The following is a 25,818-nucleotide window of genomic DNA, read 5'->3' as shown; positions in this document are numbered from 1 at the left end:
CAGGGGCTTGTGGCCATGGTGACAAATGTTTTCACCCTTTTACCTTCAGGGGCATCAGGTGAAAAAAAACCCACCACAAAATCTCAGTATTTAAATTTCAGTCTTTTATGCAGTCTTCCCTTCCACTGATTGCATCTGTCTCTGAAAGTCAAGGATCCAAACAGGAGTGACAGGTTTGTTCTGAGGAAAACGTACAATAGCAAGAGCTCGTCCAAGTTTCCTCACGCCGGCCGCCATTGCACCAGCCCCCGCGAAGCCAGCGGTGTAGGATCTAGGGTCCTTTCCCTCCCGAAGGCCTCTGCAGCCTTCCCCTGACCGACAGACTGCCCCAGGAACAGTGTACGTAGTTGTGAAGGAATTGTAAAAGCTTAAATCTGAATTTCGCTTTCTCATTTGTAGAGTAAATGACACACAAACTATCTGTAAACAGAAAAAATGTGCCCAAGTGCTCCATTAGGCATCCCTTGTGGCAGCCAAAACACAAGTTGTCATGGTAACTTTGTCATGCTTGTACAACTCAACTTTTCTGTCAGGATTTCTCTGGTCATCTGTCACCGTCACTTTATGGTGTCAGTAGACATAAACCGAAGCTGGTATGCTTGAAAAAAATCACAGGTTTCAGTAAAACTGCGGAGTTGAAATACCACTGGTTTTAAAGCTCATTACTTCTCATCATACCAATGTGCTATTTCAAGAGAATCTTACGCAAGTTAATTTTACAACAGCATTTTAAAAATGGATCTTTGTAATCAGTATATTTAATGCAAACAGTGTGCCTCTCCTTGCTAGCTGGACATCTGTAACTTAGTGTGTCTTTGTTTTCGTCTGTTGTTGGTTCCTTTTTCTCACACCTAGATAATATAATTGCTCGTGTTTGGGGCTTTACTATATTTTTTTCTCTTTCTCTATTCTGCCAGGCTCATATCTTGCTTTTCATCCTGCTTTCAAATGAGTTTGCTATTTCTTTTATCTTTTTTTTTTTTTTTCATTTCTAGTTAATTAAATGCTCAGGCTTAGCTTTTGCTTTGTTGTCTTTCTTAAAATTATTTATTTAGGTCTTTCTGCTTATTTTTAGACAGTTTTCTGTGCTGCTGAGTGGTGTAGAACTATATAATGTGTTTTTGTTTTATCCAAGCAGAGCTTATTGCTATTGGAAATAGTAAGTAGGAAGATTCTTGCATCAATGTTTCTCACTGGCATTTAACAAAAAAGACTATTGCTTCTATCTTGGGGAATCTTAAAAGATCTTAATTTCAAGTATGTATGTCTTTGCTCCTAGTCGTAATTCTCTCCTGGATTTCTTGTTATTTTAGACAAGGGTATGAGAAGCTGTAGGTATTGCACTGTTTTTATTTCCTGTTTGAGCTTGCTGTCTCACCCGCACAGTAATGGTGGGAATAGATGTGATGATACCGGTACAGTAGTAAGTCCAGAACAGGCATGTTCTTAGCAAGCAGGGTGCAATATGGTAACCTTGCAATTAATGGTAAACAGCACATGGGATTTCTGGGCTGGAGGTTTGAGTTGATCTTTACACAGTCTTGGGGAGAGAGCGGTAGCACATTGCTTCAGCTGGGCTTCTCTTGGGTCCCATTTCTTGACATCTTCCCTGCAAAAAATGTTTCCTATATTTTACTTTACTTGCCAACCCATGGGTCATACAATCCTGAGATGAGGATTGGTGGTGAGTGAAGGTGGTGAGATGTGACTGTAAAGGTAGCTTTCAGACTATTTTTCTTTTTTATCCTTGGTGAAATATTTTAGTTAGAAACAACCTCCTTTTATCAGTAGTTAGCATGCAGACATGCTGGAGTCCTTTGATGCTTTTCCCTTCAACCTCTTTGCTTTTGACTCTTTATCAGTACCCAAAACTAGTTACAAAGATAAAGGGAAGAAATTAATCTGAAGGATGAAGAAGCCATCAGTGACAAACATGAACTGTTTTTTGGAGAAAAGTTCAGAAACTGCAAAATGTAGTCACAGAACGTTGAGGGTCCTTGAACTTTTTTTTTTCTTTTTTTAATGTTGTTTCTGGTTCTTCTTCCCTTATTGAACTCAAGGCAGTGCATCTAAGGTTTAGAAGAAGAAAATTCAAAGTTTCTGGGTTAGGAGGTAATTTCAGGCATGGAGAGGTGGCTAGCAGAAACGAGGGAATGGAGTTGATTTTAGGCATGTACCAAATTTATAGTATGTGGAAGAACCTAAGATGGGCATTTAAAATGGCTTGCTGTTTAAAATGATCTTTGAGTGTGGTTTTAAAATTGCTGTAATCCTTGTTAGACATTGATTTTATAGGTAATATATACATGCATTTGATACATGTAACAAAAACAAATCTTTAAAAATCTGTAATATTTTCAGTAACTCCAAATGGCTGGGTCAGGTAGAGGAAGAGGACGTGCTGCGTTTACCTTTAACATTGAGGCTGTTGGCTTTGCTAAAGGTGCAGCTCTACCTGATGTCGTGTGTCAGCCTCCACCACCATTTCCTGTAAGTACAGAGAGTTTCTTAGATCACACTCCGTGGTCATGTAAAGCATGTTCATGCTCATGTTTAGATAATGCAATGAAATATATGAACAACCCTAAGCACTTTAGGTCAGTTTTGAAGTACTTAATTTATTGTTTTTCTTATTATTACTTTCTGTCCCTTTGCTAACTGTTGTATCCCATATTTAACTAGATTGCTTGCAAGATGTTTGTTAAAGTCCTCATCATGATTTGATTTTCTGGACATTACAGTAATGGAAACACTGGATATATGAATTTGTTTGAAATGAACTTACACTAGTCTTTGAAGCTGTGAATGGATTTGCTGATTTTGGAGATTCACTGTTGATGCAAAGATTTCGGATGACTGTGTTGTACCTCAGTAGCCAGCATTTGAAAATAATTTGAAAGTATCTGAAAGATATTTTATGTAATTTAGGAAACTTCATTGAGGTTTGGCATTTGGTCTGTATTTGAAAATTAAAGAGGAAGAAAAAAGAGCATTTTCTGACTGCGTTTTGCAGGATATGCAGGGAAGCTTGGACAATTTAGAGGTGGAAAGGTAGTCTTACAGCATCACAGTTTTATATAACAGAACTTCCCAGTTATGTCAGGGTTTGATCAAGGTGCATGAAATTTTTTTGTCTGATATGTTATGATACAGAACTTGCAAGTTTGATATATAATTGGTACTATGCTGAGATTTCTCTGAATAGTTATTTCACCCCAGCTTTTGATATACTGAACCGAATGTTACATATCCTCTTAGTCCACCTTTACAATTAAGTTGTGTGATTTCATTGATGCAAAGCCATATATAACTGTTCCTAATGTGAATGTTGCAGTCTGCTTGATAGCCCAAGGAAAGTGAATTCTTTGTGAATTACAGCTTTTGCAGATATAGTCAGCAATGGATTAGTCCTGTAGGAGAAGTACTAGCCCCAGTGTATTTGTGTAACAAGGAGAAGTAAAAGATGTTTTCCTCCTGCTGTGAACAAAGTTTCAGAACTAAGGTAAACTTGTCAGAGGAAATCTAGTGCCATTCAAAAAAGTCAAAGTTTACCCACTGGCATAACTGGATCAATAAAAATTTCAAGAGTTAGATTTAATGAGTGGGCAGTGACCAAAAGTATATTACAGCGGTTGAATGACTTACAGTGAAATTTTAAGCAGTGAATTGTTGACATTGCATATTTCTAGTAAACATGTTCTGAGTTCTTAAAAATTTCCTGTAAATGCAATTAGAAACCCAATTAAGAAGCATCATCTTACCATCAGCAACATTAGCAATTTAAAGTGTTGGCCAGCTAGAAAATACATCTGGAAGCAGTAAACTCCTTTCATGATCCAGCTCTGGGATTGTGATAGCACTTTGTGCTTTGCAACCTGCCACTCAGGTACTGATTGTGCACCGTCTGTCATGTGAGAGAAGCAACATCTATTCTGTAACTCTGTCTCTGGTGTTTTGTATATTTTTAAAACAGTTCTTGCTTATTTATTCCAAATTTCCCAATTTCAGGATTCATAGTTCAAAAAAAAAACCAACCCCAAAATCCAAACCTTAACAATTCATTTAAATTCAGCTGACAGAACCCGAGTTGTGTGCTACGTGTTTGTATGACAACACAACCTGTTTCTGTGACAATAGTCATGGAAAGGGTGTCTGTGTGATTCAAAGTAATCATATTTAATGTAGATAAAATACTGTTTTAGAAGAGGTTAAGGCCACTGCTGCTCTGACTGAAGAGAGAAGCAATGGTTTCGGAGCAAGTCAGGCTGGTGTGAAAAACTGCTTTTGGCAATTAAGAGCTCAGCATGTCTATGAATGACTCTTTCGTGTTAATATTTTTTTTTTCTTGATACATTTTTGCAGAGAGATACAGTGAAGTCATAAAAGGTATCAAGTTGATTATAATCGTATTTATGCTTGTCAGAATGCAGTATGCATGTGAAGGAGCATAATGCATAGTTGCATTCTTCTGTGATTAGCTGTATTTATTGTAGCTTTTGTTAGTGTTCCTGTGTATTTGATGGCTATTAAGACCTTATAAATAATAAACATAATTTGTACAGAGTACAGACAATAAGCCAGTGCCTCTGAAAACAGGAGAAGATGAAGATTACATGTTGGCCTTAAAACAAGATCTTAGAGGAACTATGAAAAAAATGCCATATTTTTTGTCAGTAGAAGAAGATCGTGAAGGTTTGTTTGTGTGCTTTTTATTTTTATCTTCAGTAGTTATTACTCTGTGAAGGATGATGTAGTGAAATGCATGTGTTGAAGATGTATTTTATACTGATAACTGAGGAATAAAAATTGGCAGCTTAAGATAGTAGCGAACTTTTCTGCTTTTGCACTTACTGAAGTTGTGGGTCACACAAGTGCTGTAACTGGAAAGCAACTACTGTGTGAAAAAGAGAGGTATCAAAGATCAATTCCATTTGATATACAGTAAGAAACATTTAGACCAACTATATGTAGTTTTTTCAATTATACGCTAACCAATACAAGCAAAACAGACATTTCTACATGTTAAAATACCCTAAATATTTTGCAATGGAGCAAAGAAATCTGTAGTAAATACTAGCATTGAAACTCAGCTTCCATTTTAACTGTGTAAAGACATACTTAAACTAATCAATGTTACGTTTAATAGCTGGACATTCTAAAAGGTACTAATTTTTTTTTCCTCTAAGTCCATTCAGGAAAGATCGGTAAGTATTACTGACAAATCACCTGAAATACAAAGATTGAGATGAGGACAAGTGATTTACTGAGGTTTCCATCAGAAGCAGAGCTGGATTAGAAGCCAAAGCTTGATCTTATTCTACTTGAATTAAGAATGTCTTTTGCTTCTACGTAATTATTGTTTGATAACAGCAAATGCTCTGCTATACTTGACATCCAGTCATACATCATTATACTGTTAAAATACAAGCTTTCTGGTCAGAAAACTGGTTTAGTGGGAAAGAAGGAAAGGGGAGCAGGGTAGGAAGACTTTAATGTCTGTTTACCTTGTTGTGGGGGTATTGTAAATCTAGCAGGACAGGCGGTTATTACTGTAAGGACTGCTTCTGTTCGTTTGTGATTTTTGCCTGGTTCTATCATCCTCCTGTGTGCTTGTTCTGAATTGTATAAATGACAAGTGCTATTACAGGAAAATAGGAAATACAACATCTTAGGAAATGCCATATGTGTCAGATCCTAGGCCTACTCAGTGCAACAGGCAGTTGCTAAAAAGCTTTTAAAAAATATTTAGGAAATCCAAAGTGGCCAAACACTGGATATCTTAAACACTGGTTTAAGCGACATAGGACTAATTAGTGCCACCATACAATGTGACCTGGACAGGCTGGAGAATTGGGCAGAGAGAAACCTTATGAAATCCAACAAAGGCAAGCATAGGGTCCTGCATCTGGGGAGGAATAACCCCATGCAGCAGTACAGGTTGGGGGCTGACCTCTTGGAGAGCAGCTCTGTGGAGAGGGACCTGGGAGTCCTGGTGGACAACAGGATGACCATGAGCCAGCAATGTGCCCTGGCGGCCAAGAAGGCCAATGGCATCCTGGGGTGCATCAAGAGTGTGGCCAGCAGGTGGAGGGAGGTCATCCTCCCCCTCTACTCTGCCCTGGTGAGGCCACATCTGGAGTACTGTGTCCAGTTTGGGGCTCCCCAGTTCAAGAAGGACAGGGAACGGCTGGAGAGGGTCCAGCAAAGGGCTACAAAGAGGATTAGGGGACTGGAGCATCTTTCTTGTGAGGAAAGGCTGAGGGACTTGGGGCTTTTCAGTCTGGAGAAAAGAAGACTGAAGGGGGGTCTTTTCAATCCTTATAAATCCTTAAAGGGATGCCAGGGGGATGGGAACAGTCTTTTTTCAGTGGTGCCCAGTGATAGGACAAGAGGTAATAGGCACAGACTCAAACATAGGAATTTCCATCTAAACATGAGGAGAAACTTCTCTGCTGTGAGGGTGGCAGAGCAGTGGCACGGGCTGCCCAGAGAGGTGGGGGAGTCTCCCCCTCTGGAGCCATCCCAAACCCGCCTGGACACCGTCCTGTGCCACTGCTGGAGGTGCCCCTGCTCTTGCAGGGGGTTGACTGGATGAGCTCCAGAGGGCCCTTCCAACCCTGACCATTCTGTGATTCTGTAATTCTCTAATGCTTGGAAAAACTGCACTTTTAAAAGATTGTTGTGTCTGAATTTGTGAAAATACTTACTTTATAGCCAGCCATGGTGTGTGGGTTTCAAGGTCTCAGTGTTTTCAAGCTCACCAGGTGCAGGGATGAGGAGTGAGACCCAGGCACTTGACCCAAGCTGGCCAACAGGATTATTTCATACCACACATTCAACATCAATTAGAAAGTTTGCTGTGAAGTGCGCTCTCTCCCTTCATGGCTGTGATCCTGAGAACTTCTTTGCAGTGGTGCCAGACCCCTGAGGCCTTCCTTCCCTCCCAAAGCCACAGCACTCACAGTGCCCAATATTTGCTGTCCACTGCTGGGAGTGCACAGCTTCCTACTGATATAATTGGCTGTGTGTAATCCTTGCGTATTTTATATTGGTGTCAGGATCAATATTGGTTCTTTAGTGTTATTAGTGTTAATTATCTAGTCTTATTCTATTAAATCTGTTCATATTTCAACCCCTGGGTTTCCTTGTTTTAACTCTATTCCCCTTCCTGAGTGGGGAGGGGTCATCAGGTGATAGAATAATTGTTTAAACAACAATAAATTGTTGTGGGCTTCTCAAACCGTAACACTGGGTAATCTTTTCCTTTCTATCTTGTGCCGATTTTGAATAATGAGAGCTGATTTGAACTCTAAAATGTGAGGTTTAATTTCCACCTCAAAACCATCAAAGTATTTTCTGACTGAATATTCATGATGTTGATACGATAGCGGTACATACTCCAGTCCCCTCTGAATTTTTGGTAATTTTTGTTCATGGTGTAGCAGTGAATTCTAGAAGTTATTGAGACTGAGTGTGTTTCTTTTTTTACGAAGCTTTGAATGTAGCACTAATTAACACACCTTATTGATTGTCCACTTGTTCTTGTACTAAAACACTGTTTAAAATGGAGCAGCACTCTGCAGTGTGAGCAGTGAACACACTGCTAACCAGATGTTGTGACTCACAAAAACCAGAATATTTCCTCTGACCTGCAGCTGGAGCCCAGCAGTCACCGGGACGCAGCAGGCAGGCGTAGTGCAGCACAAGCACGGCCCAGGGTGGACCCTGTTGGTGCAGCCAGGTAAAACCTTGGTTATGAGGCAAGAAGAACAGATCTGATCTTCATTTCTAGATGCCTTTATGATGGTAGCAGCATTCCAAATTGCTCTTTTATCACATTTCCTCTTTCATCTTCTGAGTAAACAAGTTTCAGTCTCTTTGGATTCTCGTCTCACTAGAGGCTTGCTGTGCCCTTGATCTTTGTCAGGCTTGAAGTTTGCTGTTTCCGTTTGAGGCACAAAAAAAGTAAACTGCTATGCCTGGGAGCCTGTCAGGGTTATTTCCAAGGAACCAGTCACTGTAAGAGAACATATTATCTCTCTTTTCCAACTTGGCCTCATGTCATCATTCTTACTGTTCGTCGCAAAATTGTCTTTGTTCCTGCAGCCTTCTTTCTGAGATGGAGTGATCTCTCTCTTGTTGCTGAGTGTGCTCCTTAGTAGTACTGCCAGCTTTGAAGACTGTTTTTCTACAAAAACTGACAGTTGCAGGGAAAGCAGGTAGACAGCCACTTGATAGACTCAAATAATGCTTCAGATATTATCATCATCTCCCCAAAGGTAAGTTGGTAAATTGAGGTAACTTTTTACAGAACATTAGGTTGGACAAAAATGCCTCATCTGAGGGGTGGGGCATAATTACATCAGTGGTGGTCTGCAGCTTAAAAAGCTTGCTTTCATCTCAGTCGCACTATGCAGTTGTCTCTGGGACTGCATTATGTGGCAGAAGTGGCCTAGCTTTAAGAAAAATCACTTTCTTGCCCCAGGGTAGATTACTTTTAACTCATCTTTTCTGTTATCTAGTTTACAGCCCTTTGCTCCCCTGTATTTCATCAAAATGCCTGGTAGGACTCATAGACAAGCAGGAACTTTTTGAATTGGCTTTGATACAAGAGCAAATGGATTATTTTAAACCATCAGCACAACATTTGTGAGCCATAGTCCTTTGAAGTGTGAGAAGGGAAACATTTTAATTAGTTAGGACATAGCTATCTAAGCTGTTTTAGCTTACCTGTCATAGATATTTTATTATTATTCAGGTAATAAATGAAAGCCACATCTAATACTACCTGGCAATTTTGATGTGTTATTGTGCCATATAGAATAGATTTTCATCATTTCAATGCTGACTTTGAGTGAGTAGCAAGCGTTCTCTCTTTTCCTCATTTCATAAGTTATGAATCATTCATATTTTTCCTGTAGGTGGTATATGTGCTATGACTGGGTGACTGTCACCTTGGCAGTGGGTTCCTTAGCTGTCAGTGGCAAGAGTCAGTCAGATGTATTTTCTTACTCATGGCATCAGCAATTAGTTCTTTGCTAAAGAGCCTCCAGCCAAAATCAGAGCTACTACTTCCTTTCCCTCTCTGTGCTGACAGTTTCCTACAGCATCTGTGAAGGCCACCTACATTAAATGCCTCTTGAGACGCTGTCATTTTAAGTGCAAGTTCTTTGCTGCACAGTTTTAAGTAGGTCTTCTGCTTGCCCTCCTCATAACTAAGTTTAAAAGCAAGCTTCATTTCTGATGTCTTCCTTCCTTTTCTCTGGTGAGTATGTTAGAAGTCCTTGACTGTAAAGGTTGCAATCTGTTCCTGTTACCATTTTTTTGTACAATACCCACAAAAATTAGCCCTGTATGGGTAATGAGTTATTAGTGCGATCAGAATAAGTAATTTTGCATTAAATGGATTTTGCAATTGGGCACCATAATATGGTAAGAAGAAATGGAGCTGAATTAAAAATGTTTATGTTTTGATACTGCTTTTGTCATTACACATGCTTTTTTGCAGTATAAGTGGATTTAATTAAACTGTATCACTACTGTATTATTTACAGTGCATTTCTCAGTTTAGTTCTTGTGTCTGGAAAGAGGTTAAATGGACTAAAATGTGTTGCTGCTGTTTAGGACACATCACTGTTACGCTACAAAGCTTTGCCATTGCAGAAGTACTTAGAGTGTTGGGAATTGCTCATCATAGGTCTAAGACGCGCCCTTCTGAGACCTGGGAATTCTGTATACTCTTCATGATTAGCACAGTAACGATAAATGTCACTGACTGGTTTTGTAGCAAAGGTTTGATTATGAAACTGTTGAAGAGTAGAAGAGTTAGCGTTCATTTGATGTTTCAACATAGTTGCCCTGACTATATCTGCATTTTATGTTTTCATGCTTTCCAAGGATATAAGTATAAATTATAATAATTTTGGAGGGTTTTTTTTGTTTTGTTTTGTTTTTTGAGGTGAGAGGGAAGAGTTTTGATTGAAAGGAGGTACCCGAAAAATACAAAGCAATGTTCGAGGGTTTTTGCCATTTTTTGGGGAATATAAAATCCAGGTCTTGCAAGCACTTAGCAAATGATTAGTCCTGGGAATTATGAGAACTGCTCAAAGTAGTGACATTAAACATTGAAGTATTTGACAACAGCACAAGAAAGTGTTCAATGTGGGATTAAAAAAATACACTGTATGTTTAGTTACAGGAAAATATCAAGAACGGTGTCTGAATTGCCTTTTAAATTAATTGAATTCAATAACTCTTTGTAGCCTTCTCCATAGAGAGGTACAGTAACAAGTACCAGGACAGTGAAAAAGAGCATCCAACATGGACCCCAGGTAATACCTGAGATTATCAAAGAAAATATGCAAATCCTTACCAAGTCATGTATTCCTTGTTAAGAGTTATGCCACCCTTTGCATGTTTTCAGATGCAGGTGAAGTATCATTTTGATGAAAGAAAAGGGTAAAAAAAATTGATTTTATTTACTTAGACAGTTGAAACAACTGATTTGCAGCAAAAAATCGAGCTTAGCTCTCACTCTAGCTTTCCTTTTTCTCTTACTCGCCATGCAGATACCAGTTTTGAACTGGGAGCAAACATTTATGTTACTAAAAATGACCCAACCTGATGTCTTAGTCACGGGTCACTGGGTTTTATAACATTAAACTTCCACAACCATATCTGTATAGCTCACTACTGCAAACTTAATTACAGAATGTAAATTGAAGGGCACGTGGACCACTGGAAGAGCTGAACTTTGTCTCTTTGGGGCAGATGCCAGTTGTCATTAAGTGGGTGAAATGCCAGTCCTCACTCCAGTTCCTCAATTTCAAGTACAGCTAGAATTCCGTAAAACTGTTGTATGCTGAAAGGCATGCATGTAAATAGGATCATGCGTAACAGGGGCCCTTACCTTTCCTTGGTGGGTAGCAGGGGGAGGATTACTGTCATCATTCATATGTATTAAAGCTATTTTCTGTATAGATTGGAGAAGACTCCCAAGAGAGATGAAGCCAAAGAAAAAGGCCAAAAAAGGTATAGTACATATTTTTAACAAGCATTTAGTACGCACTAGTTGAGTGATAGAAGACATACTAGAGCTGGTTAGGGGAAAAAAAAAAGGTAGAAATGTTAATTAGTCTGAATAATCAGGGCTTTTAGCAGATATTTTCTAAATAATTTACTAGTCTGCCTGTCTTCTTTGGGTTTTGCTTTGCTTCTGTAGGATGTTTTAACTTCCTGGAACAGATTTATCTTCCTTTCCTGCTTTTCATATTGATGTACTATATTAACACATGAGATATGTAAAGATTACAAAAGATTAAAAAAAAAAAACATTTTTGGTTTGAAATTTTGTATCTTTAGTCAACACTCACCCTTCTTCTATTCAATGAGTAGCTGGCTGTTCAGATTTCCTTTGTATTTTGGGTTTCTTAATTATCTTGTTTATGATTTGGTTGACTTTTCCATTTTTTAAGCCTTTTATATGTGATTTAATATAGGTTATTTTCAATTTTCCCAGGTTTTACTTTTTTGTTTATTTTCAGCTTGCTTCTGCAGAATTGTGAACCAGATCCTTCAACAGCAGTTGGAGCTGGTATTGGTTGTTCTTACAGGAAAAAACTTTTTTATTACATAGCATCATACATGTATTTGCTTTTCAAAGTGTTTTCTGGTTTGCATGAGTGTTAAGTTCTCTGTAGAAGTCTGTTGCTCTGTTGGTGTGAAATAACACTTGGCCTCCTCTATCTAGCTGTCTCTTATATATAGTTGTTTACTTTCTTGTTCTCTTTGTCCAGATCCTTCATGTGTCATTTTTCAGTTCAAGAATAAAATAGAAACAGAAAAGGGAATGTGCAGTAGTCATGGAGACTGGCTCAGCTGGAAGCTTTGTTCCTTTTAAGAGCGTCATTGAGAAGCGTAGTACTAAAGGTAGACTGCAAGATTCAACCGAAAATTAAACACTTATTTGCAAAATCTTTAAAGATTAAACCAGTACATAGCTTTTTTTTTTTTTTAAAAAAAAAAAAAAAAAGAAGAAACTGCATTAAATTTTATAAGCCTGGATGCAATAATTAGCTCCCCAGGATCCAACAAAATCATAAATGCTGATTTATTATTCCTTGTTACGATAATGTGGCTATCATTAACAAAGAGAGAATCACTGCTCATTGTGGGGAATTTCTCCCTCTTTCTTTTGTACCAGTTTCTCTATTTGCTCTTAAAAGTACATTTTCTTACATAATTGTAACGGCAAAGATCAGCTGACCATCAGGACTTTATAATCTAGTAGAACAAAGGTGAGGGAGTGGAGAGAATCTGCACCGAGATTCAGACAGGCTTCCTACCATTCTACCTTCATAGATTACAGGAGTGGTTTCGGGATCACTACATGGTTACATGTACATGGGTGGCTTCATTTTTACACACCTCCTCATCCCTCTTTCTGGTTTCCCTGAATGTTTTAACCAAGGGCCCAACCACTTGCCTTCTCAGTGACAAAACTTTGGGTAGAATTCCACATCTCTCCCGCACTAATCCCTGGCTGTGGACCACAGTATCCTAGATAGCAGCAGTGCCTGCCAAAAAAAGAAACCAAAACCAAAAGCATTGATTTGGTTCAGCTCTTGTAGGCCAGTTGTATGCATATGTATATAGCAATCAGATGCATGCATTTAAGACCAAGAAACAGCTCTTTGGAAAGTTTAGATTGTATTGCATTGCACCTCTAAGCTACATGGATGTAAGGAGCAATTTTGCTTCAAGTTCTACTAATGATGTGTCAGTGTCTCCAATTTTATGGTCAGCTCCAGAGATGCCCAGCATTTAGGGATTTTTTTAGGCATTATATCTAGAAGCCTCCAGGGGTTTGCGCAGAGATGTTAATTTTGAATCACACTTTCTACGTGGTTTACTTAAAAGCCTACTTCATTCTGGATGTGTTTGTTTTGATGCTGTTCATATGTTATTACAGAGCAGCTTGACTCTCCTCAGCTCTGTGCAGTGCGTTTTGTCAAAATCCCTTCCTAGGCAAAACACTGAAGTGAACTGGAGGTTATTTATGAAAAATGCTTTTGACAAAATATAGTTGTCTTCTTAGCAGCTCTTAGTGTTCTGCTTGTTTAAGTATTAAGCCAGATAAAATACATAGCCACATTGGACTACTCTCTGCTCCAGAAAGAATGTCCCTCTCCATCAATGCACGGGTTTTTTTTCTGATCCCTCTTAGTGCAGCCTAGGGTAAAAAAGGTGCAAGTTACCTAATCTAGCTTGTCTGAAGGTATCTTGTCCATCAGGAGCCGTGTAGCTACACCAATATGGCAGTTCACACAGGCAGTTTTACCCTGCTGAGAAGAGCTAATCTGTGTTAGGTACAGCCCTTTGTTGTAAGTGCTATGTGATTATGCTGAATACAGCAGGAGAGCTGAAAGGCAGTTACATTGTGGAAATGGGACGTCTCACAGAGCTTTCTAAGTGCTGTAACATCTCTCGCTGCAGAGCTCTTTGTTTTTCCTCATCTTCTGGTCAAACTGCGCTCCTGGAATTGGGGCAGCCTTAGTTTAGGGTGCTGCAATTCAGGTAGCTCTTAGCTGGGTGTATGGAATGCTATTTTTGACCTTTGCTCCACCATATAGTTAAGTAGCATAAGGAGGCTGGATTGTAGGGAGTTACTTGATAAAAATTATGCTTATGAATCAAGGGACTAGGTGGAAATATGCACTGTGGACTCATTAGATGACAGCCAACTGTGGTCCAAAAGCCATGTAGCTGCAGTAACCATGCCTGCTGCGTTGGAGCTGATAAACTGCTGTCTGCCTTTTTTATCTATCCATGTGAAGCACCCAGCTGTCACTAATGTGTTGCGTAAGCTAGTAACACTAATGAGTTTTTACTTTTTGAAGATGATGAAAAATAACAATTGAGATTTTGTTCTAATTTTTTAACATATTTTGAGTACGTAGGTGAAAAGCATTTTGTGAAGCTGAACATCACACTTAGGCCAAATCTTTGGCTAACTATCTGTTCAAAGTGAATTTCACACTGGCCCTCTAGGCATCACTTACATAAATCAGGCACTTACACCTCCATGAATGATGTAGCTCAAAGTCTAAGGTAGTTTTAATACAGACAGTACGGGATTTCCATGGGATACTCAAGATGTAAGCTCTTAAGAGCAAATTAAACAAGAGCATTTGTGTTCTTCCATCTAAAAAAACCCCATAGTGATATATTTTATTTCAGCAGGTGCAAAACCAAAAAAGGCAAAAAGCTCTGAACCAAAAAGTAATCTGGATGTGTTGAAAAAAATTGAGGTAAGATGTGCATACTGTTTCTAAATTGTACAATAGAAATTGCTGAAGGAAAATGAAGACTTTAGTATGTTTTTTGGTACAAATGGAGTAACCAGAGCAGTCTTGTTCTGGCCTTGTCTTCTTACTCTGACAGACAACTGTTCTGCAATGTGGTAGCACAAGAGAGAGGATAACGATAGAGCCTGGCTGTGGAGAAACTGTTTTCTTTGCTCCTGTTTGACTCTGAACACGACTAGTTGTTCTTCACTGGATAGTAATGTAGCCCAATTGTGAACAGCAGAGCTACTGCTTGATCTTCTTGAAAGAGGAATCGGTGCCAGAGTTTTTAAATTTATTGCTGTTTCACTAATCTAGTGATGTTAGAAATGAAACCATTTAATACATTGAGAGGGAGGAAACATATAGAGAGAGAAACTTAGAAGAAAAGTGACCTCAGTTTTGGAGGTGACTACCCACCATGTGGGAATGGGAAGCTTAAAGGTGAAACAGCCTCTATTTTCGCTTTTGGTGATCTGTCAGTTGCTTGATACAGATACATTATTATATATAGTGTGTGGTATTGCTTCATCGAGTATGACATGGCCTTCTACTGTCAATTATCCTAACAGTGGGTGGTAAAGGGAAATCATCATCTCAATTTATTACACACAACACCCATTTTTAGACTTCAAGTCTGATGGCTAATGTTTGATCAAGTAAGTCCTTGAAGTTCTCGTGCTTCACATCATGTTGTTTTAAATACTGACAAAAAACATTTCTGCAGCATTGTTAGGCTAGTTGTCTTGCCATTAACTGCAGCGTAACATTTTGGTAGTGTGGAGGATATGCTGTTGCTGTAACACGGGATTACCTTGTAAAGGAGATTGCCTTGTGACAGGAGTTGGAAAAGGATGATGAAGAAGAAAAATCTGAAGATGAGAAAGACAAAACAAAAGACAAAGAAGGTGAAGATGGTGAAGAAGCAGAAGAACCAGAGGAATACGATGAAGAGGAGCATGAAGAGGTATGATGTCAGCTTTCCTATTTACACAAAGTCAGATCCCACTCGTGGAGTAGTCTGTTGGCTGTCAGCCAAAGAAATGTCCCTAGCTTCTCTGATGCTGAGGGAGAGTTGTAGTGAGAGGCATTAATCCATCAGTTTTCCTTGTTGCACTACATTGTTTGTAGTTAATTTGAGTGGGTGTTTTAGATATGTTACTCTGCAAGCATGAATGTGTCCTGCCACAATAAATACATGTATTTATTCATTTTCATCACTAAAACAGGGCACAAAATTTACATAAAAAACCCTGCCTTTTCTTTCATAGATATCAGAACTTCATTAGGATATTTTCCTTTTTCTTTCCTGAGAAATAAGGAGAGAAAAAAATCCTATTACTGTTGTAAAACGTGGGTGCTTACGTGCAGTTTAAAGCTTGTTTCTTTCATAAATTGTCTCCTCCACAGATACCGTGATAGATGCTTTTTTCCTTTTGTTTAGGAAAATGACTACATTTATTCGTATTTTGAAGATGGAGATGACTTTGGTGCTGGTAGTGATGACAATATGGATGAAGCAACGTATTAGCTATTGTTGCCAGGTGGTAAACTCCTCACGCCTTACACTACTTGAAGTATAATTCTGGAGGTAGGCTGAGTATCAACAGAACTAATGCTTTAGCCCTGTTGGTTTTAAGTGTACTCTCCAAAACCACGTTGGACGATTCTTTTTTAAGCGTACTATGCTGTAAAACAGCGTATGGGATCCTTTGTTTTGTTCTTTTGCCAAACGTTTTGCAGACACATGCCTTTTTAAGGTTCTCTGGAATGCCTAATGATGGAGTAAGCTATATGCTGTTGTATTGCCTCTGCACAGAAGAATGTATGCGTTTTAACGAAAATTGTGCCTAAGCATTTGCACTAGTCAGTTCTATGCTGAAAATGTGACCACTTAGCACTTTAATATGGACAAGCTATTACTTTTGATAAGCTATTACTCTACTTAAAAGAACTTATTATTTTTAGTATTTTGGGAAGAAGGAACTGTAATATTTAACAATGTGTTACAGTACCTTTATGAATCAGTATACGTAATTAGGGTAATGTAATTTAGAAAGAATATATGGCAGAATTTAAGATGGAGAAATTATGGAATCCTGGTTTTCACCAGTGGCACACAGATTAGTGATGAGAATTTCAGTCCTTCACCTCAGTTTCTCCGCCTCTTACGGTGATACTAACTTTCCTACCTCATAGAGCTGTTAAGTGAGATGGCAGGTGATAGCTATGCATGTAATTGTTAATGTATTTATTAACTTTCCTACAGACCAAACAAGACAGAAACTTAACAGACAGTAAATCAGCAAAAAAACCTAGAAACTTAGGAAAATAATGTGATGAAGTATTTTGATGCATGAACAAGACAAGAATGCTGAGAATAGCAAAACCAGAACGTTTGGAAACATTGATTTTATTTAAGAACCAACAGCTGAAGTGTAGAAAACGTATTCCTGAGATTAAAAACTTGAGGAAATGACAGAGCATTCTCTATATCCTATTGTCCTTTGACAGTACAAAATATTATTGATCGGTGCTTTTTTTTAAATAAGTGTTATTATATTACTATTGGTCAGGGTTGGTGTCTTTTTTTTTTTACTTTTTTAAAAAATTCTGTTCCTGATAACTAGCACTGTTATCAGGTCTAATGAAAGAACCATTTTAAAACAAAGCCAATTCTTTTATCAGCAAAAGAAAGTACGGAAGTTTTACTTGTAAGTTTGGCATTTTGTTAAGCAGTACTTCATCTCACTGCTGATTGGAAAACAGTACTGCATTATTCTCTGAACTTCTGTATGCAACAAGAATTTGTTCCTTAAGATGTAGCATTGAAGTGTTCTGACAAAATTCATATCAGATGTCACAAAGTGAAACGAAGATGCTATGCATGTCATACCTCAGAGGTGTACTGATTTTTTTTTAAGTGCTCATAGCTGTATTAATAATGTTTAATAAACATTCTGGTGCATCGCAGAGGAAATGTATTCTGTCTGATCATTTTCTTTTAAGAACACACGTGCCAGCAGTTGTTTCCTGAACAGGTGTGCCCGTTTCTTGCATGTGATATAAAAAAGAGAGATGGATGTTGAGAACAAGGCAAGCATGCTGAAAATTAAATTTGCTTGCCTCAAGTACAACTAGTATTATCTTATACTTGCCGTTTCCCTCTATGCAAGGTAAATGAGACTCCTTGCCTCTCACGCAGGGAATGCAAATAGATGGCTTTTGCCAAAGACAGAACTACAGAATTAACACTGTAAAAGCATTGCTACCCAAAATACGATTTGGCCACAAGCTGTGGCTTGCCTGAACAAGTACAATACCTTATTTTGTAGCAGACATTAATTCTCGGGGACCAATGACTTTATTCATTCATCAAACTGCTAAGGGGAGAAACAACCCCCTCCCTGCTGTACTGTTGAGAAATAATACTCTGGCAGAAATCAGGTCTTTTTGAGACCTATAAAAGGTGAACTAATGGTCACCTCTGTCCTTCAGAGGGAACTGCTGGGTCTTAGGATGGACCCTCTAGGACTACTTTAACAATGGCAAGTGTCCTGGTTTGAGCAACAGAGGACTAATTTCTATTCTAATACTTGGGAAAACTGCACTTTTAGAAGACTCCAGTGTCTGAATTTGTGAAAATATTTACAGCCAGCTATGGTGTGCGGGTCTCAAGGTCTCAGTGTTTTCGAGCTTGCCAGGTGTGGGGATGAGGAGGAGCGAGACCCGGGCACTTGACCCAAGCTGCCAACAGGATTATTTCCTACCATCAACGTCACATTCACTATAAATTAGAAAGTTTGCTGCAAAGTTCTCTCTCTCCCTTGACGGCTGCCATCCTGAGAACTTCGTGCCCGGTGCCGGACTCCTGAGGACTTCCCCTCCCCCTGAAGCTGTAGCGCTCGCAGTGTCCGACATTTACTGTCCACTGCTGGGAGTGCACAGCTTCCTACTGATAGAATTGGCTGAGTATAATCTTTGCATATTCTGTATTGGTGTCGGGATCAATATTGGTTCTTTAGTGCTGTTAATTATCTCAGATGTTAATTATCTAATCTTACTCTATCAAATCTGTTTATACTTTAGCTCCCAAGTTTCCTTGCTTTTCCCTGATTCCCCTTCCCGGGTCGGGGGGATCATCAGGTGATAGAATGATTGTCTGAGTGACAACAAATTGTTATGGGTCTCTCAAACCACAACAGCAAGTAAGTCCAACTCTTAGGAAAACGAGGAGTTCTGCAGTGAAACAGTTCTATGCCAAAGCAGTTCTGAAATGAAATGAGATTGTGCTGTTCCAGAGGTCCATTCTTTGGGTCTCAGCAGACTTCAGGTTTGGACAGGCATATGTGCAAATCCTGTATCAGTAGCACAGCAACAGAACGTTGCTACTTCATACAAGGCGGCACTGATTTTAGCATGTAGGGAGATCACCATCTCCAAACTTCACTGATTACTATGTTAATTTTTCATGCTTGTTTCTTAATCCTCATTTCACAGGACTAACAAGTTCTCACAACTTTATGCAAAAAAGTTCCAAGTTCTACAAGGCATGCACAGGATAAACCATTAAGGCTGCAGTTACGGTATGGTAGATATGAATGCTGTGTGCAGCTACTGCCAACAAAATACTTGTTGGCCAAGGATTTTTATTTTAGATCATACATAAAAACTGGCCAAAACAAATACAAGTACTGGCCTCCTGTAATAAAACATGCAAAGTGTATACAGCTAAGAATACATTATATGCACCACTTCCACTGCAGTCTAAAATAAAATCTTTATTTTATGTATGTTACTCATGTTCTAAAAGCAGAGGAGCAGAATTATTTAAAATAAGGCTTGCGTCCTCACTCAGGATTATTTTACAAAGTTGTATTTTCAGCCTTTATAAAATAGTTATACAAAGACTATTTGTAACAATATTGTAAAATCACCAAATTTGATTGTAGTAGAAACAGAATGTTAGAACGGTGCGTGTTTTGAAACTCACAACCACAGGATCCTCACCAGGTAGTTACTGTTTTGTATCAAGAAACTAATAGGAACTGGACGAAACAATGAAGAAGTGAGCAGAGAAGTTTTGTTTGAGTACTGTAACTATAGAAATTTGTTATGCACCAGTGATGCTGCTTAGAAACCCCCGTACCCTTCCCTTCTTGATTTAAATATCAAGAACCAATCAATAGATATTAATAGAAACAACAGCTGATTATTTTGGGTATGGATATTGATAGAATAGTATAATCAAAAGACCGATCAATGAAAATTAAAACCATGACATATAGTTTGTGATAAATAATTTGTGTAATGGTAACTAGGTATGATCTATCTATGATTTCATTATAAATTAACTGTTAGACAATGTAGCTGTGATATACCTGTCAAGAAAGTGGTAAGTTGTAGGCCTAGTTAGTAAACCGAGAAAACCTGGAGGTTCCAGGATTAACGGGGGAATGGAATTTTGCGACCAAGCTGAGCAAGAGCAAAGATCAGGTTCAACGAGTGGACACAATGAGGAAGACTACGGATGACCACCAGTGTGCCTGAAGGCGGATGTGTCACAGACATTTACATATATTAATGAGTTCTTGGAAATTGTATGAATATGTTAATTGTTTTTCAGAAATATGATGAATATGTGTATTTTGATTGTATGTAACTTTTGTAGTGGAGCAACTCGGTACACACACTACGCAGAGTGATCCCCTGTGTGTCCAGCGCTGCAATAAAGAAGTTCCTGCTTTCTGAAGTTCAAATTCTTAGTCTCTTTCAGTCTTGGAAAGTTTTGTTTCTGCTGACTTACAGTAATAACATACTCCAAAATATAGCAGATTTAAAGCAGGTACATATTTTACATGATCCAACAGTGCAATATGCACTTAAAAACAACTTCCTGATCAACAATGTGTTGTAATTAACCTAAAACATGATTTACCACTCAGTTGTTTTGTTTGTTTTTAAAACAAGTCAGTTTCTAGAAGACTTAACTCTAGAGATTTTAACTTAAATCCGATTTAAGTTCCGTACTGAGCCGTTACCCTGTTTATTCAGGGCTGACGCATGATGCTGCATTGCCAGTTATGTTGTACTTTGGAAAAAACAAGCGAAGACCCCTGCATCCTGCAGCAAGCCATGCCAGCTCATGCCTGCAGATCACCAGTACTGCAAGTCCTACCATCTCGGAAAGAGACCTCCTGTATCTTCTCATAAAGTTAACTCTCTAAAATAAAAATATGCTATATGAAATATGGTATGTAATAAAATAGAACCACACTAGGCGCTTGGTTTGAGTACAATATGGCTCAATAAAACAGCTATCCCTTTGCGTTCTTCTAACCACTGCTTATCATAAAGTAAATAAAAGCCCACCACACTTAACTGGGTGACAGTAACCCACACACCTTCCAACGCTGTAAAAGCCCAAAGCCCGAGATATGTGAGAGAACTATTGAGCTGCACCACCACAGGACAAAAAGCAACAGTTAACCACCGATGTCATTATTGGTACACCAACAGGATGAAGACCCTCCTGTCTCAGCAAACCACAACTGAAGTCAGGTTCACTTCTGTGCCGATGGCAGTTCAATAGCCACCCGTTCAAGTATGTGCAGTAGATTAGGCTTATGTTGCATCATCACTATAGCTAATTTCATGTTCTTTGACAGTGTTCTTTGAAATGGAAGGATAAAGTATTAAAAGTGTCGAGGTTTCAAAAACAGAATGAAGGGGAAGGAAGAAGCAAACCAGCAAATAAGCTTACAGCAGAAAACTGGCACGTTATGTACCCCAGTTTCAGTCTTACATAGAAAAATGCTGTTGTCTGGACTGGGTAAGTCATCTTTTAAAGCTTTAGCCGTAGAAGCTGTATCATGTTAGCCACCATAAATTATTTTGCAATACAGTTTTTCATACAGCCTTACCCAGAACTGGTACTTCAGTATTCACGCTTGTATTATTAGCATATTCTTTTCATGGAAAAAGCTATTATTTTGAAAGATCTTTGAAAACAAGCGTTCTGCAAAACACGAAGTTCATGCCTGTTTGCAATCCCTCTTCTCGTGCGGAAACTATGAGCAGTCACACTATCTCCACAGATACCACTTTGATCAAAGGGTTCAAGAGCCACAGATCGTAGTTCACAGATCCAACTGTACAGCATTTCCCTTTGAGCTCTGGCCTGCTTCAATTTCAATATAATACATTAAAAGTTACCCAATTTGTGTTCATACACCCAGCATGCCAGTAAAGAATTGGTGCCCCAAGAATAGACGGTGCGTGAGTCTTTACTTTCAAAATTCAAGTTGATAAAGCACCTTGGAATACGTCCAATAGTCAGGAAACATTCACTTTATCAGCTTCTTATACTGTATATACTTAGTGAAGACACTCAAAGGAAAGCTTATACTAGTAGTTAAAATAGTGGTATTTTTCCATTTCTGTCTTTGCACGTCCTATTCAAGTCAGTCATCTTGGGCTTTGATAACAAATGGTACTTTGAACAGGGCAATGGAAACCTTACTCCACAAGGCAAATATAACAAAAAAAAATTATAGGCAGCATCTGTTTTTATTTTAAAATATTCTGAGTACACAAGTCACTCCTTTTTGTAGGAAGAGTCCAGTTTGGGTTTTTTTTTGTTTACCTTGTACCATTTTCAGGTAGAGAACAAAAGAGGGGAAAACCAAGGTTGTTCATGAAACCCCAAGTGAAACATTCAAGAACAGAGTGGTTGATGAAAAGACTACTACGTAAAGAACAAGCCTGAAGCTGCAACTGGCCTATTCTGGCAGAATTTAAGTTTCTTGCTAGCAGCCATTGCATCTCATTTGAAGTACTCTAACAGATTTCAGGAAAAAGTTAGTGCTTAAGGTTCGTGAGCACATGATCAGTAGCATACTCAGTACCCACACCTGCTGTCTGAAAAATCAGTTGGTCCTGATCGGAGACTAACTGGAGGGGGAAAGAGGGGGGGAGGAAATCCAACAGCATAAAATAAAGACTACTGACGCAGTCACAGCCAGGTGCCACACATCTGCACTGACCAGAGAAGCGCAGTCCAGCCCAGTCTGTTTTCCATCAGATACCATGGAAGGATGTGAAGTTTTGACAAGAGTCTCAACTGGACCGTGTTGAGGCACAGTATCGCGTACACAGAAAACTAATTATCCTACTGCCTATACTGGAAAGTACTAAAGAATGGGTTGACCACAGGCACAAGATTTGAAGATTCCAGCTTAAGTATCAGCTACTGCCTCTACAAAATTCACTTTTTTAAAAAGAACTTCATAGTGGCAATTAATTATGGAATGATTGGGTTTAAAAATAAAAAAAATCTTACTCTATAAGAAAGATAAAAATATGAGAACACAGTTTTAACTGACAACTGTAAACCCGATATTAAAATGTCAAGTGTACTATGCATTCTATAAATACTTTAAGATGTTTAAAAGTTAGATATCCCCAAATGCCCATTTTAGGGCTGTAAAACACAGTGAGACTCCTCATGTGTTAGTTCAAACTACATTTTTTCACGTCATCTCATTAAAAAACATATTCCTATCAAAATAGAAAAAAAGTGCAAAGCTTCAGAGACAATTTTATACCTTAATTTATATCCCATTCTTGCATTAAAATTACCCATCTTGGGCATATTCAGAGATTACGTGATCCACAGAAATATCCTTGTACTGGAACACTGCCCATAAAGGCAAGTCAGACATTAGTACTCATTTTCTCTGCGTTCCAGATGCATTTTGCATTCTGTGGTTTCCCCTTTATCTAATGCTGTGTTACGTGTCTAGGACTAACTGTTGCCTTGGATTTTCTGTGGTTAAGGCTGAAGGTCTCCTTGATTATCAACATTTATAATATTCACCGGATTTATTCCATTTTCTATTTATTTCTGATGTGATGCTGTTGTGACAAACAAATGGGAAGACTCCATAGTAGAATGGTGACTGACATCTGCTTTCACTAGAACTTCATAATACAGGAGATAGAAAACTGGAGTTACTATGCCAATGATCAACATAATCACTACGGCTGTCCACCATCCTATACCCCAATCCGCTCCATAGTATGGATCCTTGGATTTCTTGGTTTTACCATCAGTTTCAAAACAGATTTGTTGGGCTGCTAAGGCAGAAACAACTTCATTAAGATTCTCTCTCTTTGTATCATTACACTTCACTATTTCTTCTATATCTCGATCCACTTCTTTTAAGAAGTTGCCAGCAGTCTCATTAGCAGAGAATTTATCAGACAGTGATGTTTCCTGCACTTCTGGGGAACACACAGCAGGCCGAAGGACTGGTCTTCCTTTTGGAGAGACATGTGTTTCGGTCAACACACTGAACTTTTTCACTGGAATTTTGATAGACCTCAGGGCAAAAAAATCTTGATCGTTGATAAGATTGTTAACTCTCTTGATATCTGCGACCTAAAAATAAAAACAACAGTTTAAATACCAAAGCCCCATTGAACCGAAACTCTTAAATAAGAGTACTGCACCCTTGGGAAATACAATTCTTCCCTAATGAAACAAAGGCAGGTTGGTTTGGTTTTTTTTTTCCCCTTTGTAAACCGATACCCATTCAAACAGTATGGAAAGGAGGTCAAAGACCAAATCTGAACAATGTTAAAGCAAGAAGGTAATTATGAGGTAACAAACCTCCTCACTTCAGGTAAGACGACTGAAAGTCACTTCAGGCATACACATTCACTTAATGTACATCCATCTATCAGTGGCAGCTATCTCTGTGAAAAGAATGGGACTTTACATCAGTGTTGTTGTAAGTGTGAAGTAAATCACTGTGAGTTCCTAATTAAATTGAAAACTTTTGAGTAAGGAATATTAAAAGTTATGAGCTTCCAATTCACCTAGCCGCAGCTGTGGTTTGCGTACTCTTTCTGCTTCTGGGGGCTAAGGCAAAAACCAAGCGTAACTTAAAACTGTCATCTTCATCAAGTCAGCTCTCCCCTTTCCCTATTCTCACTCAAAAATTAATCTCATTTTGCTCTCAGTAAGTTCAGATTTTAAGTCGAACGGGAAATACTCTGCAAGGATTTAAGTGCCCTTGGAGAATTAGCAGCATCATTCTGAGGCAAGTAACTCCCTCAACATGGCAGGCACAGCCGCAAACCTCACTGTAATCAAGTACTTGGCAATCCGTACTTTTTTGCAACACCAGGTAAGCATGCTGGAATTGCACCCATTTCAAGATGCACTGTACCCAAGTTCAGATCTTTCCTGTCTTCATTGGGAGGACACCTACCCCAGGAGAAGTTACAGACACAAAACAAGGTAGTCGAGAGACCCTTGTTGCTGTGACTGCTCCCCTTACAACACAGATGGGGCCAGAAAAAGTAGGTTAGGGAAACCTGCCTACTGCCTGCGCTAACCTTGTAACGTGAAAGAGCGTTTGGGTTCCTGTGACAGTGATTTGTTACGCGTACCACGCTGAGTAAGTCACATGAGCATAAAAAACTACCAAATGCTGCATTTACCCCAGTGATCAGTGATTCCACTGCAGCGCAAGTTATGCTTTCTGCCTAAAGCCCTGGACCGCTCTTTTTTTTTTTCGCTCTTCCACATTCTCCATGAATTTCCAAGATAGAGAGCAACTGAGTTACATTTTATTTCTTATTTGACACCTGAACTAGTAAGCCAGCTCAAAATACCTAATTGTGGTGGGTTCTAAAGCCAAGAATTGCTTAACAAGTCTAAGGTCTGTCAGAGTTATTAAATAGTTATGTCAAGATTTTGGCACCTAAGCTGGCAACAGGAGGCCCCTAATTCTGTTTCTGCCTGAAGAATTAGACAACAGCAAGGGATTCTGTAAATAGGGATTTTGAATTTGACTAAATTTGACCTCTCGAAAACTGCACAGGCAGCAGTCAGTCCACCTACACGCACAGCTTATCTCCCGTTACAACTGGATACACGCAGAGGCTAACATCCACCCAGACAGAAGCCTCCGCCTTCATGCGTACTGGCCAGCCAAAAGCACTGGGTAGGGAGGACATTCACCAGACTGATTTAAGAACTGTCCAGCTACCAGACGAAGGGCGGTGTGACCACCTGGAGGGGACGCGTGGGGCACATGGGCAGAGCGCTCCCGATGGTACAACAGGCTCCTGCTGACAAATAATTAGGCAACTTGGCAGATGCGGGGTGTTCCCCCCCGCCCCATGGGATGAGAGCCCTGCAGGTAGTTCGGCAAAACCCTCCTCATCGCGGACTCCGACGGCGTCTGGACCGCGCGTGACTGCGCGCAAGTGTGGCTTTCATCACGGCGCGAAGACTTTGAGACACACTGCCAAGAACCACACGTTGATTCGTTACACTCACACTAGCTTTAAGTGAAAAAGGCGCTGGAAGCGGAACTGCGGCCCACTCCGCCCTGTCAGAGGCGCCGGGGACTCACCGAGCAGCAGTACTGCAGCGCGATGGCGTTCAGCGTGTCCCCTT

At 39.2% G+C, this 25,818-nt stretch overlaps 2 protein-coding genes across 2 annotated transcripts in view; one reads left to right on the top strand and one right to left on the bottom strand.

Annotated features, from left to right (window-relative positions):
- Positions 1-2,370: 2,370 nt before the first annotated feature.
- On the top strand, positions 2,371-15,876 carry POLR3G (polymerase (RNA) III (DNA directed) polypeptide G (32kD)). The gene is made up of 8 exons (XM_009886875.1): positions 2,371-2,490; positions 4,563-4,686; positions 10,263-10,331; positions 10,981-11,031; positions 11,544-11,593; positions 14,259-14,309; positions 15,187-15,312; positions 15,790-15,876. Exons 1-8 carry the CDS (start codon positions 2,371-2,373, stop codon positions 15,874-15,876), a joined length of 678 nt encoding a protein of 225 aa, XP_009885177.1.
- A 7,302-nt stretch (positions 15,877-23,178) lies between these two features.
- LYSMD3 (LysM, putative peptidoglycan-binding, domain containing 3) overlaps positions 23,179-25,818 on the bottom strand; it is a 25,593-nt gene continuing 22,953 nt past the window's right edge. Inside the window, 2 exon segments of the mRNA XM_009886874.1 lie at positions 23,179-23,787; positions 25,775-25,815. Of these exon segments, the coding sequence (XP_009885176.1) occupies positions 23,179-23,787; positions 25,775-25,815 (650 nt within the window).

Source organism: Charadrius vociferus, unplaced genomic scaffold, assembly GCF_000708025.1.
Source record: "Charadrius vociferus isolate BGI_N301 unplaced genomic scaffold, ASM70802v2 scaffold244, whole genome shotgun sequence".
Classification (NCBI taxonomy): domain Eukaryota; kingdom Metazoa; phylum Chordata; class Aves; order Charadriiformes; family Charadriidae; genus Charadrius; species Charadrius vociferus.
This window is presented reverse-complemented; position numbering and strand designations above follow the sequence as displayed.